The sequence below is a fragment of the Sapajus apella genome, unplaced genomic scaffold (genome assembly GCF_009761245.1).
Source record: "Sapajus apella isolate SASKATOON/1434 unplaced genomic scaffold, GSC_monkey_1.0 scaffold6, whole genome shotgun sequence".
Lineage (NCBI taxonomy): Eukaryota > Metazoa > Chordata > Mammalia > Primates > Cebidae > Sapajus > Sapajus apella.
In genome coordinates, this window is record NW_022436946.1 from 33,131,019 (window position 1) to 33,143,814 (window position 12,796).

The window sequence follows — 12,796 nt, forward strand, 5'->3', positions numbered from 1 at the left end:
CAAAAAAAAAAAAAAAAAAAGATATAAAGTCAGTATCTACATTCTTTTTAATGCATTTCTCTGACTATGAAATCAGTATCTTTTTCATATAGTTATTTTAATTTCCTCTGTTATGAGGTGCATGTTACATGTTTGTATGCTTGAGTTACATGGATTTTTTTCAACTGTATATTGTCAGATTTTTAATTTAGTTTTTTTAGCTGCTTTTAAAATATATTCTCAATACTAATCCTTCAGCTGTATTTCATAAGATATTGCTTATCCTTGAATTTTGTGCAGTATTTGAATTTTATTTTTGTTTTCCATGTATTGTCTAAAAAAGTATTCTTTACTCTGAGTTCAAAAAGGTATTCTCCTATATTCTAAAAATTTTGATATTTTATATTTTCACTGTTTAAATTTTTTTCTGGAGAGTGTGTGTGTGTGTGTGTGTTTGTATACATGTGTGCATGTGTATATTTTGTAAACTTGGGATTTAATTTTTAGTTTTTCCCTGTACAGAAACCAGGTTTATCTTTGATTTATAATATGGTTTCTGTCTTTTATTACATTTTCATATCTGTGTGGGCCAGTTTCTGGTCCCTTACATCTGCTTTATTTATCTATGTGGCTTTTGTTCCCTTATTACACCACCATTTTAATAACTATTTTGTAAAATGTCACCAACATCAGATAGGACAGCTTTTCCCTCGTTCCTTTTTTTCATTATCAAATTAGACTTATTGATTCTTTTGGGGGGTTTTAGAACCATATTGTCAAGTTTCATGAAAAATCTGTTGTAATTTTGTTTTAAATTAGATCAGAGTACATCTCCACATTAATTCAGGTCATCTTTTGTATCCCTTAATAAAATTTTGTATTGTTTTTTCATTGCACGTTTGTGTTAGCTTTATTTCTATGTAGGTTATAGTTTCTGTTGCTTCTGTAAATTAGATTTTTTCCCTTCTAAGAAACTTTTGCAGTTTTATAGAAAATTAGAAACATTATCAATTTTTATAGATAAGGTATCTAGTCTTATTAAACTATTACTAATTTTATTTTATTTTATATTTTTTGAGACACGGTCTCACTGTGTCACCCAAGCTGGAGTTCAGTGGCATGATCATGGCTCACAGCAGCCTGGACCTCCTGGGCTCAAGTGGTTCTCCTGCCTCAGCCTCCCAAGGAGCTGGGACTATAGGCCTGTGTCACCACACTGGCTAATTTTTTAAAAATATTTAGTAGAAAGGAGGTCCGGCCCTGTTACATGGACTGATCTTGAACTCCTGTGCTCAAGCAGTCTTTCTTTCCCAGCCTCCCAAAGTGTCAGGATTGCAGGTGTGAGCCACTGTGTCTGGCATAACTGTTACTAATTTTAATAGTTCTATATTAATTTCCTTGAGTATTCTAAGTAGATCACTTTATTATCTGCTAATAATGAAAATTTATGGATTTATGGACTGCTGCAAGGAAAAAAACAAGTGTGTTAATGAAAAATGCCTGACAATCCTTTGGTGAAACAATGTTTCCTGTAAGTTTCTCAGGAAACCAGTAAACTGGTTAATTATGGTAGTCTTATGAGTCTGAATATTTAGTTTAGTTTAAAAAAGACCTGTTGTCATTAGAAGTACAGAAGTGGAATCGGTAGATAGCTGGATTTAACTAATGTTCAGTTATAGTAAATGGAACAGGTGAATTTGCAGGTGGTTTTAGGAAATGATTATCATATAGGGAAGATGCATGGAATCTAGGCTGGGAAGTAAAGAAAAACATGAGGGTGGTAATGAATGACAAAAAAATAGTGCCTGTGTATTCTATATAGGAGGTTTTAGGTCAAACACTTTTTAGAGTGGTGGAATTAAAAAAAAAAGTGAGGTGGAAGGATAGGTGGTCAGAGGTGATATTTGAATTTGAGATTTCAGAGGTGGTTCACTTATTAGTAATGACAAATTAAGGGTATAATTTTGTCGTTCAGTGGGTAAATTAGGGTGAAGGAAAAGATTGTTAGAAATGAAGGCATAGAACTCTCCCTATGGATACTGAAGTTGCTAAGAATGATCATAGCATAACGGCTAGGAAAAGAAGATTTTGATCCAGGTGCTAAAATTTTTGGTAAATGAAAGGAGGATCTAAGACTTCAGAAAATACTAGGCACTAGGAAAGGTAGGTGATGCTATATTATGGTGACATGAATTATTAGAAAGATGGGGGTTAAAACAGGTTTGACACTGGTGAAAGAGAGCAAAGGCAATGGCTCTTCTACTTCTAGGGCCCTGAGTTGTAAAAGAAAAATTGCCTCTGTGTTAGGGGGCTATAGGAAAAACGATGTGTCATAAAGCAACCAGATTTTAGTTAAGTCAGGAAGGTGAAGTGAATATTCAGAGAAAGACTATGTGTATAGAGAAGCTGACTGATGACAGACAGTATTTCTGGAGGGCGTCTTAGTAGGTATTAGGCGAATAGGAGGGGTAATAGCTTGGGTCAGATTAGTGAATGTCCTTCGGATATTTAAAGATGGTTAAGACACTGCCACTGAATAATTAGATTAGATTCATTGATAGAACAGTGTTGGTGGTTATGTCAGCCCTAGATGACTCCACTGGATGACGATGGCTAACCTCTGAGGCTTAGTTTAGATTCTGGTGGTAAAAAATGTATATAGGGATATGAGGTGTAATGTGGTCTAATGTTGAGGAAGGTTGGTAGTCACTTCGGGCTAGAAGGGATAGAGGGATTGGCTTGCAGTAGAGTGATGATCAATGAGATAAGCAAAGGCCTCCTTGGCCTTGACTCTGGCTGTAAGGCATTTTATGGTACAGAACTGGCTGAAGGACTTGTCTTATATCCTCCAGCATTATTTATGGATAATATATACCATTATTTCTTAGTGCTGCTTTTAGAAATATTTTCTGAGAACTTCTTAATACTTCATTTTTTCTTGAGCTTTGCCATTGAATTTTTTTTTTTTTTTTTTAGTATTTTCATTTTTTTTCCTCTATTTTTGTTTCATAACTTTCTATCTTGGTTTCAAAGATTCAGTTTCCTCCTTTATTTTAGCATTTCAAACATACTTATTTTACATTTTATTATGGATTACTGTAGCTCCATTTCTTCACAGGTAACTTTTTCAGTTTGCAGCTTTCTGGGCTGTTTTTCTTGGCATTGCAGCTTCCAATGTGCTTAGCAAATCAAATTTAATATTCATCTGTTATGGGAGTTTTTTATGATCCCTTCCCTGTGATGCAATTTGATGGTTCCTTCACCCTGGCTGTTCACAGTCTCTGCTTTGAGACCAGGCCTTACATATATGGATTGCTCCGTGCTTTTACTCTGTGTATATGCACAATTCTGGGTCCTTCTTCTATGTCCCTTATCCACTGCTTCTTGGTCTCATGGAGGTACCACTTCTGTTCTTGGCAAGCTAGACCGGTTGCCTGCAGTGCTGTGTGATGGGTGCAGCTCTTTAATCTGCTGCTCCTGGGTCGACAGTATGACCCTAATTACCAGCTTTATGGTGGATATTTAAGTTCAGCACCTTACCACTCAGTTTGGTGGGTGCTGAGAATTTAGCCCTAAAATCCCTTCTCCAGGCTGGCCCCTACTTACCACTTTGGTTTTCCTTTCTGTTTCTCTTGTTTTGAGTACAGATCTGAATATTTATTATTACTATTTCCTTTTTTTTGGAGTGCTGTGAGAGGTTTGTGTTGTGCTCAGCCTTCTGTCTTGACCCTAGAAGTAGAAAAATAGCTTTTAAATCCACTACAAAGAGCTTTTACTTATATAAGGTTAGTAGGTGGTAGACAGTCTTTGACATGGGGTGAAAAATCTAAAAGTTATAAAAATAAAACCAACTTGGCTGGGCATGGCGGCTCATGCATATAATCCCAGCACTTTGGGATGCTGAGACGGGAGGATCACTTGAGTCCAGGAATTTGAGACCAGCCTGGACAACATAGTGAGACCCCATCTCTAAAAAAAAAAACAGTTAGCTGGGCATGATGGTGCATGCCTTTAGCCCCAGATACTTGGGACGCTGAGATGGGAGGATTGCTGTAGTGAGCAGTGATGGTGCTACTGCACTCCAGCCTGGGCAACAGAGTGAGACCCTATCTCAATAAAAGAAAAGAAAAAATTAAAATTAAAAAATAAAACAACTTAATTATGTCTCTAATACAGACTGTGATCAACCACTCTATGATTGTCCAATGTGTGGGCTCATATGTACAAATTACCATATTCTTCAGGAACATGTTGACTTGCATTTAGAAGAAAACAGCTTTCAACAAGGTATGTTTATATGTTTAAAGATAAAAATGTAATTTCTACTTTCTAGGACACATATCTAATTTTTAGATTTGTGATATGGAAAAATATTTAAAAATACATCTTTTCCTTTAAACATGTTTTATTTACAAGTTGAGGCCATTCTTTAGCAGCTAGAAGTCACCGAATATTGTATTTGGTAAGCAAAAATTGCTAAACTAGAAAACTGCTATATGGCACATAAAGTTTTACAAATGAATGTGAACTGTATAACCAAAACATCTTTAAATGCATCTTGAGCTGCTTGCCCAGCTTCTAAATGACTTACTGGTTTTATTGTGATTCTATAAAAGTTTTCTTTTCTCCCCTATGTTTTTTAATAGTGGCATTGAGTAATCATTATGGTGTCTTAGAAGTGGAAAAATCCTATATGAGTTTTAGAAGTCTACTGAATGAAAGTAAAAAGTAGATTCCAAGAGAAACCAATTGTGTTTTACCCTATTTCAGTTTTTTAAGTGTACCTTAAGATAGCTTCTATTAAGGCAGAGGGCTTTAGTGTCCAATATCAATGATCCTAGTACCAGTATCAGTGTTCATGGACAATGTTACTGCTCATTCGGCCTAACCCAAAGATAAGATTATTGGAGCAAAGATGGAAAAGTTCCCTGCTCTGGTGGTTTCTGAATGCCTGGTAATTCTTATTTTTAATTATGATAGGCTTTGTATGGGCACATGCATTATTCTGTAAACCTACAGTGGGTAAGAGAAAAAGATAATGATCTAAGTAAATCACTGCCTCAGGGGACACTAAACATTGATTATGACTTGTATATCCCCAAGAATAGAAGGGTGACCAAATAGGAAGATGTAGCAGCAGTTGAGAACTTTGAAAGGAAAGGAAGAATATTCAGTGATAAAATTAAACCATCAGGTCATGTGGTTAAGGAGACAAGATAGTGATCAGAAGTCACTGACACATGGATCTGGGGGACCCTGAGTAGAGAAGATGCAGGCTGAAATGTTGCAAAGTTTTACCATTTTGGGGCCAAACTGTGATTAACTTATTATCTAACACCTGTACTTTGTAAATATGTATTTTTTATGTTCTTTATTAGTTTCTTTTTCTCCCCTACCATTTCTTTGAAACATCAATCTGCCTTAGTTATGTTAACGAGCATCAATGAAGGGTCTTACTTCACTTTTTAAAATTCTGGTTTCCTCAGTAAATAATACTGCCTACTAAATAAGATTGTTCTAAAGAGGAAATGATATAATTAATGAAAAGTGCTTATCACAGCTTAAACACTCAGTGAGGCCAGGCGTAGTGGCTCTCGCCTGAAATCTCAGCACTTTGGGAGGCTGAGGCGGGTGGAACACCCGAGGTCAGGAGTTCGAGACCAGCCTGACCAACATGGCGAAACCCTGTCTCTACTAAAAATAAAAAATTAGCTGGGCGTGGTGGTGGGTACCTGTAATCCCAGCTACTTGGGAGGCTGAGGCAGGAAAATCACTTGAAAAAGGCAGGTGGAGGTGGCAGTGAGCCAAGATTGCACCGTTGCACTCCAGCCTGGGCAATAAAAGCGAAACTCTGTCTCAAAAAAAAAAAAAAGCACTCAGTGAATATTAGTTGTCATTTACATGGAGGTTATTTCTTACCAAACCAGTTCTAAGTTTTAATAGATTTGTACTCAGTTACATGGCATCTCAGTAATAAATAAATGGCAAATAATAGCATTTACTCTCTTTTAAAAACATATATTAGATAAGAAATAATATTTGATTGCAACAGTTATTTTATTCTGAACATTAAAAATACCTAGCAGGCATGGATAGAGTCCAGTGTTCTGGTGATCTGCAGTTGGCTCAGCAACTTCAGCAAGAAGAAGACAGAAAGAGATCTGAAGAATCAAGACAAGAAATAGAAGAATTTCAGAAGCTACAGGTATAAAGATTAATAACAATTTTAATGTTTTGATTTGGTAGAGTTATTTTTCAAATATCCTTTCAGGACTCCAGTGTATTATTTTGGTCTTTGTTAAAAAAAATTTATTTATATATGTTCATAACAGCCACCATTTATAAATACTCATTCTGGTCAGGCACAGGGGTAATCATATCACATGTAGTATCTCAAAATCTTTACAACAAATTCATGAAGTTATTTAGACCCCCTCCCCCTCCTGTTTTTTTCAGATGAAAAAATAGAGATGGAGAATGGCTAAGTAACTTGATCAGTGTCAGGCAGCTAATTAATAATAAAGCTTGCATTTAAACCTGTGTAACTTGATGGGACAAATTAGGAAACTGAGACTCAGAATTTAAGTGTTTGTATAGATACTTGGGAGTGAAATTTATACTTAGAATTAATGTCACCTGAGTCTTAAATTATTTTACAGATTGCAATTTCAGGCATTTAGAAAGAACCATTTTAAAGGGAAATGCTTTTTTTGTTTTTAATCATATTTGAGGTTTCATTTATCTAAGGTGAGTGGTATTACCTGTTGGACTAAACTGGCAGCATCTGTTATATTTTTAATGCATTTAAATTTTTAATGTCTGTTTCTCCTTTATCAATCCTAATTTGTAGACCATAGTGTTATTTGTGCTAATAATGCTCATAGATTTTGTTGTTGTTGTTTGTTTGTTTGGCTTTTTGAGACGAAGTTTCGCTCTTGTTGCCCAGGCTGGAATGCAATGGCACAATCTCCGCTCACTGCAACCTCCACCTCCTGGGTTCAAGTGATTCTGCTGCCTCAGCCTCCCGAGTAGCTGGGATTACAGGTGTGCATCACCACGCCCAGCTCATTTTTTTGTATTATGTAGAGACAGAGTTTTACCATGTTGGCCAGGCTGGTCTCAAACTACTGACCTCAGGTGATCTTCCCAGCTTGGCCTCACAAAGTACTGGGATAACAAGCATGAGCCACCGCGCCCAGCCTATTGCTCATAGTTTTTAAGTGTTCTTTTTCTAGTCATAATAGGTTAGTGCATAAACAAAAAAGGCTTGCAATTGAATAGGTTTGAAAGTGTTCGGGTAAACAGGTTGGTATATTTTGGTACTTCTCAAAGCTTTTAATATACTAATGTGCATGTACCTATCACAATTTTCCCAGACTTATATGACCTTTGTCTTTTTTTCTCAGATATCTCACATGGGTATTGTTGCTTAGAATGTGCTTTAGAAGACCTAATGTAGGATTTTTTTTTCTCACTGGTGACACACAATAATTGCAAAATAGGAAAGAAAATTGGCTTTTCTTAAGACTTTTATGCCTTTTGTAATTTAGAAGGTGATCAATATAAAAAGTTTCCAATATTTAAGGAGGCTATGTAACTTTGGAGTTTCGCTCTTGTTACCCAGGCTGGAGTGCAATGGCGCGATCTCGGCTCACCGCAACCTCCGCCTCCTGGGTTCAGGCAATTCTCCTGCCTCAGCTTCCTGAGTAGCTGGGATTACAGGCACGCACCACCATGCCCAGCTAATGTTTTGTATTTTTAGTAGAGACGGGGTTTCACTGTGTTGACCAGGATGGTCTCGATCTCTTGACCTCGTGATCCACCCGCCTCGGCCTCCCAAAGTGCTGGGATTACAGGCCTGAGCCACCACGCCGGGCCAAAAACTTTTTCATAGAAAACTTTTCCATGGAAAACTTTTCCGTAGTTTTATACATACTATTTGAGATTCTCAGTCCAGTGTACAAAACATAGTTCATTTACTTTGTGAAATGACTGACTAAATGAATTATGGATTAAGTAGGGCTTTGAGGACTAGCCTGGGAACCAAATAATAAGGACTGATAAATTTCCTTGAAAAAATCAGCAATGCATTCAGAACTCTTCTGCCTTTCCCAATACCTGTGGTAAAAAGATGGGATCCTCTGCTTTCCCTACTACAGAAAAGCAAGTATCTTGCTCCAGAGATTGATTATAAAGAAGTGGTTGCTTATTAAGTCAATAATTGTGTGTGTGTGTGTGTATGTTAGTTTTTATAAAAATCTTTTAAGTTAACTTGTATAAAGTCTATAAACCAGAATGTTTCAACATGTTTCCAAATAAATAAAATTATAGTAAATGTCCATCCTCATTGAGGTACAGGGATGTAAAAATTAAGTCATTTGTTTTTATGTTCAATAGAGACAATATGGTTTAGATAATTCTGGAGGATACAAACGACAACAACTACAAAATATGGAGATAGAAGTAAATAGAGGAAGAATGCCTCCATCTGAATTTCATATAAGAAAAGCTGATATGATGGAATCATTAGCTATTGGTATTGATGATGGAAAAACAAAAACTTCTGGTAAGTACGTAAACATCAGTCATAGTTTTAATACTGCTTATACCACTGAAGTAATAATCAGAATCATGTTAATTTTGCTTAATTTTCATAATCCATGGTTTATGTAGTTATAGGTGAGACTATGTGCAAGTTAAAAAAAAGTATTTTTTTAAAACTTGTGAATTATTTTTACAGTAAGTAATTCACTTAAAAATTTACTTTTATATTGTGTTACTTGACATTTAAAAAGCTGTGTTCTGCAACCAAAGGATTGAGCTAAGTGTTTGGCACATAGTATGCTGCTACTGCAGGTACGGAGAAGTTACCACGATTACTTCTACACAGGTACCTGGCATGAAATGAAGAAAAGCCTATTCCAGTATTACTAAAGTTTCAAGAGACAATTTATAATTCTTTATATGTCAGCTTCTCAGATTCAGAATTTAGGAAGCAGGTTAAGAATAGTCACAACGTTTCGTTTCCAAATGATGGAGATAGGTTCTGTCAAAAAGAAATGCCTTTAAGTGAATTATATATAAATGTGGACACATCAATAAAATATATCTCTATGAAAAAAAAAAAAGCTGTGTGCTAGACAGTGCTGTCTAAGAGAAATATAATGTGAGCCACATATATAATTTAAAATTTTCTGGATCCACATTAACAAAAGTGAAAAGGAACAGATGAAGCTAATTTTAATAGTTTAAACCAATGTATCCGTGATATTATTGCAACATGTAATCAATATTAAAAACTATTACTGAGACATTTTACATTCTTTGTACATTCTTCGAAATCCATTGTGTATTTTCTACTTTACAGCACAACTCAATTGGGCAGGCACATTTCAGATTCTCAGTGGCTACAAACAGCAAGTGGCTGTTATATTGTTTGTGCATTTTTAGACACTAAGAGCTCCATATACATTGCATCATTTAACTCAGACATCCTCTCCTGTACTGTTAAATATTCCAAATGAGGTCACTGTTGCTTAAAGAGGTTATAGTGACTTTGCCAAAGCAAGATTACGCAGCTGGTTGTTCCTAATCAAATCTGCCTTGCCCCACAATACGACTTTTTTTTGACAAGTATTAAATTTTTTTCTTTATGTATTAGTATATTAACAGACTTTTTATGGAAATAGCTTTGTTACTGCCACCCAGATTTTTTGAATCTTAATGTTTTACCATATTTACTTAAAGGTTTTTAAAGCCTCAACACCTTTCATAGGGATTCAAAGGCTTTTATGTACCCCTTCTCTGATTCTAATTCATTCTAACCACAAGGGAACTATTATCCCGAGTTTGGTATTTATCAATCTCATACATGTTTTAGTACTCTTACCGTGTATGTATATTTCCATAAAGTGTTTTGCATGTGTTTATATATAAATGGGATACAACATGTATGCTGTAAATTGTTTGCTCAAATATATTGGTTCTTGCAGTTCTACTTCATTCATTTTAGCTGCTGTATAGTATTTCCTTGTATGACTTATAGATAACTTGTTTTCATATTGATAAACATTTAGATTGTTTCCAATTTTCTACTCTTATAATTTATGAACATGTGTCCTTCAGGAGTTTCTCTAGTATTACATCCAGAACTGGAATGCTAAGTTAAAGGACAGGCAGATCTTCAACTTTGTTAAGGTTATTGTAGAATTGTTTTCCAAAGTACTTGTAATCTACCTTCACACCAGTATATTTCACACATTGTATGGTAACACTTTTAAATTTTTGCTATTCAATGGGTTCTAAGATGATACATGTTTTAATTTGCGTTTCCTGGATTATTCCTGAGTTACTTTCCTCTTGAATGAGGAAAAATGTTCTTTTTTTTTCTATTGTTTATTGGGTTGTTTGTCTTTCTTACTGATTTGTGGGAGTCCAGTAAGTATTCAGGATACTATTCCTTCGTTAGTTATATGAGATGCAAATATCTTTTTCAGGCCTATGGTTTGTATTTAAATTTTATATATAGTGCCTTTAATTAGACAGAAGTTTTGAATTTGAATATAATCAAAGTTCTTAATGTTTCTATTTATTATTTGTGTCTTAAGTAACTCCTCCATCTTTAAGATCACAAATATATGCCTTTATGTTTTCTTCAAATATTTATATTTTGCATTATTTTTAATCTACCCAGAATTTATTTGTATGTGTATGTTGCTGGAGGGAGGAGAGAGAAGACAGGAATCTGATTATTTTCTCCTTATTTATAACAGTCCTTATAATAAGTACTTATTATGCTTATTTCACTACCATTTATTGAATCTATATTTTCTCCACCTATTGTAATACTATATATTATAGATTTTCATATATCCATGAGCCTGTTTCAAAAGGCTGCCTTTATACTTCTTCAGGGGTCTCCATGTAAAAAAGTTCTTGCTATGGCATAGGGCATCCTCCAGATATGTGATATGATTCGTTAGGATACAGAAAGAAAATATTAAATATATCTGTAAAAAAGTACACTGCCCTGTAATATAGAAGTGATTGATTTAGTGGCAGATATTTTAATTTTTTTTAATTATGCAAGTGTTAATTGAAGCAGCTGTCATTTAAAGAGTCTTCACTTATATACTGCAATCCTGTTGTAATTTTAACAATAGAATATAATCTAACTGAGGATAAATTTACTGTGGAAAATATCTAAAGAGATTTAGGTGCTAAGGAATAAAAAGTACTTTGTTATAAGGAAATTTCCCCCTACAGCAGTTGTATGATGTTGCTAAGACAGTGTGGCATTATTCCATCTGATATGTAATATATATACTAAAATGTACTAGAATGTTTATTACTTTCCTATTTTTTCTGCCCCTCACCCCACCTCATTCTTAAAGGACTGTTGCAAATCTTGATCTCTTCATTCAAATCTATGATATTGAAGTCTACATTTAGCTTTCTTTCTCTGATTTCCTAGGGTACCCGTTCATTCCATGCTATAACATTTTGTACTCAGTTATATACTATTTTAATTTTTTTTTTTCTTGAATTCAAATCTTTATAAGTTCTTTGAAAGTGGTTATAGTGATCAGTATTTCTCCTTTTCATGGTACAGGGCACAGCTATAACTATTGGTTCATTTAATTGTTTTTATTTATTGATCTTTTATTGTCCTTCTTAAAGACAAAAATTCATTTTCTTATGGGAAACCCTTCATCCAAGCAAAAGGAATTTATTGTCTTTAGTGCCACTGCTATGAGAAAGTATGGGGCATATAAATAAGATCTCCCTATCTATAAGCTTCACAGAGTCTGTAGAGTATAATAAATATACACAAAGAACTGTAGTATTCTACTGTGACTGAATGTGGCTAGTACCTTGGGGACACAAAAAATAAATGCAGTGAGTGTTCAGAAAAAGGGTTAGAATCAGAAAAAGAGTCTATGAAGACAGTAGCATGTGAAGAATCTATAATTTTAAAATGTAAGGAGAGTATACTAAAAGCAGGAAAGGGATGGACTCAGATGTCCCTTGTCCTGACACCTTGTTTTTCCATATTATAGCACTTGTTATAGTTGGGGTCCATGACATTTCAAAGGATAGTACCATATTTATCTTTTTGTCCTTAGCACTTAGGTAGTGCCAGGTGTATAAAAAGTACTTAGTTGGCCAGGTACAGTGGCTCACGCCTGTAATCCCAACACTTGGGAGGCCGAGGTGGGCAGATCACGAGGTCAGGAGTTCAAGACCAACCTGGCCAATATGGTGAAACCCTGTCTGTAGTAAAAATACAAAAACTAGCTGGGGATGGTAGTGTGTGCCTGTAGTTCCAGCTACTTGGGAGGCTGAGGCAGGAGAATCGCTTGAACCTGGAGGTGGAGGTTGCAGCGAGCCAAGGTTGCGCTACTGCACTCCAGCCTGGGTGACAGACTGAGACTCTTGTTGCGAAAAAGAAAAAAAAAAGTACTTAGCAAATACAGAATTTGAAAATTTAATTTAAAAAGCTGAATTTAAACATCATGGGTCAAATTATGTTTAACGTGTTCAGTTAGGCCACAGCCAAAATTATGGCAAGAAGAGTGGTGTGAAATAAAGGTAAGTCAGTGGATAGCTTTCTGTGGACTTCATATCACATAGATTAGAACTATCCTAATAAGTTTTATAAGGCTATTAATAAGATTCCTAAACCAATTGTTCTGCCCTTAAGGAAAGTATGGTTTTCTTCCTTCTGTTGTCTCAAACAAATTCATCTCCCCAAATGGCAAAGTGGAATATGCTACTAAAGGGTTGAAATTTAGGGTATTGGAGTTTGGGATATGTT

The 12,796-nt window shown here is 35.1% G+C and overlaps 1 protein-coding gene across 3 annotated transcripts in view; it reads left to right on the forward strand.

The window, feature by feature from the left end:
- The window catches only part of ZUP1 (zinc finger containing ubiquitin peptidase 1), a 29,055-nt gene that overhangs the window by 3,845 nt on the left and 12,414 nt on the right, over positions 1–12,796 (forward strand). The window contains exons 3-5 of one of the 3 annotated variants that reach the window (XM_032274970.1): positions 4,156–4,266; positions 6,066–6,184; positions 8,377–8,545. In XM_032274970.1, the coding sequence (XP_032130861.1) occupies positions 4,156–4,266; positions 6,066–6,184; positions 8,377–8,545 (399 nt within the window). Of the gene's footprint in view, positions 1–4,155; positions 4,267–6,062; positions 6,185–8,376; positions 8,546–12,796 lie in introns of all 3 variants that reach the window. The other 2 variants (XM_032274969.1, XM_032274971.1) reach the window with 2 other exon arrangements.